The sequence below is a fragment of the Sinocyclocheilus anshuiensis genome, unplaced genomic scaffold (genome assembly GCF_001515605.1).
Source record: "Sinocyclocheilus anshuiensis isolate Anshui unplaced genomic scaffold, SAMN03320099.WGS_v1.1 scaffold415, whole genome shotgun sequence".
Classification (NCBI taxonomy): Eukaryota; Metazoa; Chordata; class Actinopteri; order Cypriniformes; family Cyprinidae; genus Sinocyclocheilus; species Sinocyclocheilus anshuiensis.
In genome coordinates this window covers 1,352,221-1,354,457 of record NW_015552655.1, presented here as the reverse complement: position 1 = coordinate 1,354,457, position 2,237 = coordinate 1,352,221, and the positions used below count along the sequence as shown (strand labels likewise).

At 33.6% G+C, this 2,237-nt stretch overlaps 1 protein-coding gene across 1 annotated transcript in view; it reads left to right on the top strand.

Moving 5' to 3' along the window:
• LOC107667225 (pleckstrin homology domain-containing family A member 4-like) overlaps nt 1-2,237 on the top strand; it is a 14,792-nt gene that overhangs the window by 3,446 nt on the left and 9,109 nt on the right. Inside the window, 2 exon segments of the mRNA XM_016458845.1 lie at nt 1,325-1,397; nt 1,484-1,579. Of these exon segments, the coding sequence (XP_016314331.1) occupies nt 1,325-1,397; nt 1,484-1,579 (169 nt within the window).

The window sequence follows — 2,237 nt, the reverse complement described above, 5'->3', positions numbered from 1 at the left end:
GCCCCCTTTGCTGCCTTTTCCCGAGGGTGGGGTTTATCTGGGTTTGTGATGTCACGCACCCGGGAAGTAACTCGTTGTAGTCCCTACCAGCCGTTTTTGTAGGCATTAAACTGCCAGAACTTTAGACGATATCTCCGTTTGCATTGAACATTCAGCATCGTAACTTTGCAGATATTATTTATGCTCAAACAGCAACATTAGACACTAACTAACATTAAAAAAAGTGAAATCGCAATGAACCACCCCTTTAAAACATTCTGAAGACTTAAGCATTGACTTTTGCACAGGAAAACACCACTCACAGTTTCTATAAATGTAAAAATCAAGTTTGCATCAGTACAATAGCTCTGTTATTCTGATAAATGACTAAAGAATGTCAGTGGGAATAAAGGAATGATGTGAATAAAAAATGGAACGGACTTTTCCAACAATCAGTGTAGAGTGCTGGCAGCAGTGGTTTTCAGAGAGGATAGAGGCTGTCAGTATGTATGAGATCTGTGTATGTACACACCAGACCACAGCACAGCACAGCAGCTAGAGATGAAGCATGTTTCACAAAACTTATTGAGCAACTGTGGCCAATGCAGTCAAACATGACTTTGAAATAATGCAACTGATTAACAGAAGCAGAAGTGGGTTACCATAAACGATGATTGACCTTGATGTCAACCACAGTTGCTCAATTAAGAACTTAAAACCAATATTTTAGCATTTTTTTGGATGCTTTGAACCCCTAAAATGTCCTCTGTTTTGTATTTAAAATTTCATTATTTTTTTTATTTATACTTTATGAGAAAAATATTACACATAAATACACATATAACTATTATAATTTATAAAAATATAAAAAAATCTTTAATTAAATAATAGACTTTTAAAACACTGCACTAAAGCTAAAATAAACAAAATAAATATTTTCTGTCACTGCCATTTAAATCATATTTATTTGTACAGGGGATTCCAAAACAGTTTTACAGACAAAAGTGCTTTATAACCTCCAACAAGCAGCTGAAGAGCAGTATTAAGTAGAAAACTCTCAAATCATCACAAAAATAAACTACTGCTGAATAGATATTTCACAAAACAGAATAGATATTTTTATTTCTTACCATTAAAAACAGATTTCATGGGCAGGCCTGCATTACCAATGCAGTTATTTAAAATGGAAAATATGGCACGTATAGCAGCTCTAAACGAAGAACTGGATGCATCCCAGAAGCCCTGCAATGTGTCATTTGACTATAAAATTGCAAAGTCAGCTAACCTGAACAGATTGATGGTTATTGATGCTTCATTCTGGCTCTATTGCTGTTGTCTGTCTTAGGATGGAGGATCAGGACAGGGTCAGTCAAGCCTCCAGCAGCGCCACAGTGTCCTTTCTGCCGATCAGAGATAAGGTGAATCACATACACATATGGACAAACAAACACGACTACATATTTCAAACCCACTGACAGGAGTCTGTGCGATTATATACGTGCAGTGTCATGAAAAAGTGCAGGCGTTTGGAAAGAGATGTCAAGCGGCGAAGAGAGACCCCAACTGTCCTGTGGTGATCAGAGGATGGCTGTACAAGAGGGTAACGAACAGAGCACAATACTGACCATCTGTGTGTCTCTACCTGTGGCAGCATCACCAAATCATGACAAATAAAGATCTCCAAATAATACCTTACAATTTATTTTTTAACTTTATCTTTCTTACTTTAAATAATGTTATCTTTGTATTCATGCTGGTTTCATATATTATGAAAAACATTTATTCAATTTTTCAAATAATTTGTATATAATGTATTCACCTTGAATACATGTGAGCATAAATATAGCATTAAGTTTTGAAATACGTAACATATTTTCAAGATAAAGGCATTTTAGCAAGTGTTATTGTAAACTAAAACTGTTATAGATCATTTTTGATAACTGAAATAACTGCATTACAAACATTAGATGAAAAACATTTGAAATTAGAGATAAGTTGAAGTACAAAAATTACTAAAAGATAAAACTGAAATAATTAAAGCTATATAGAAATACCAAAAAATTCTAAATATTATTAAATACTATAATACTATATAAATACTAAAATAACACATTTTTAGCAAATAAAAATTATCTGATATTTTTGAGAGATTTACTGACCTTTACAGTCTTTAAGGTTTGCAGGGGTCTCCTCTGTGATGTAATTTCCCATTTTATGTCATGTCATTTCCACCTATATATATTTTTTTTATTTAAGCC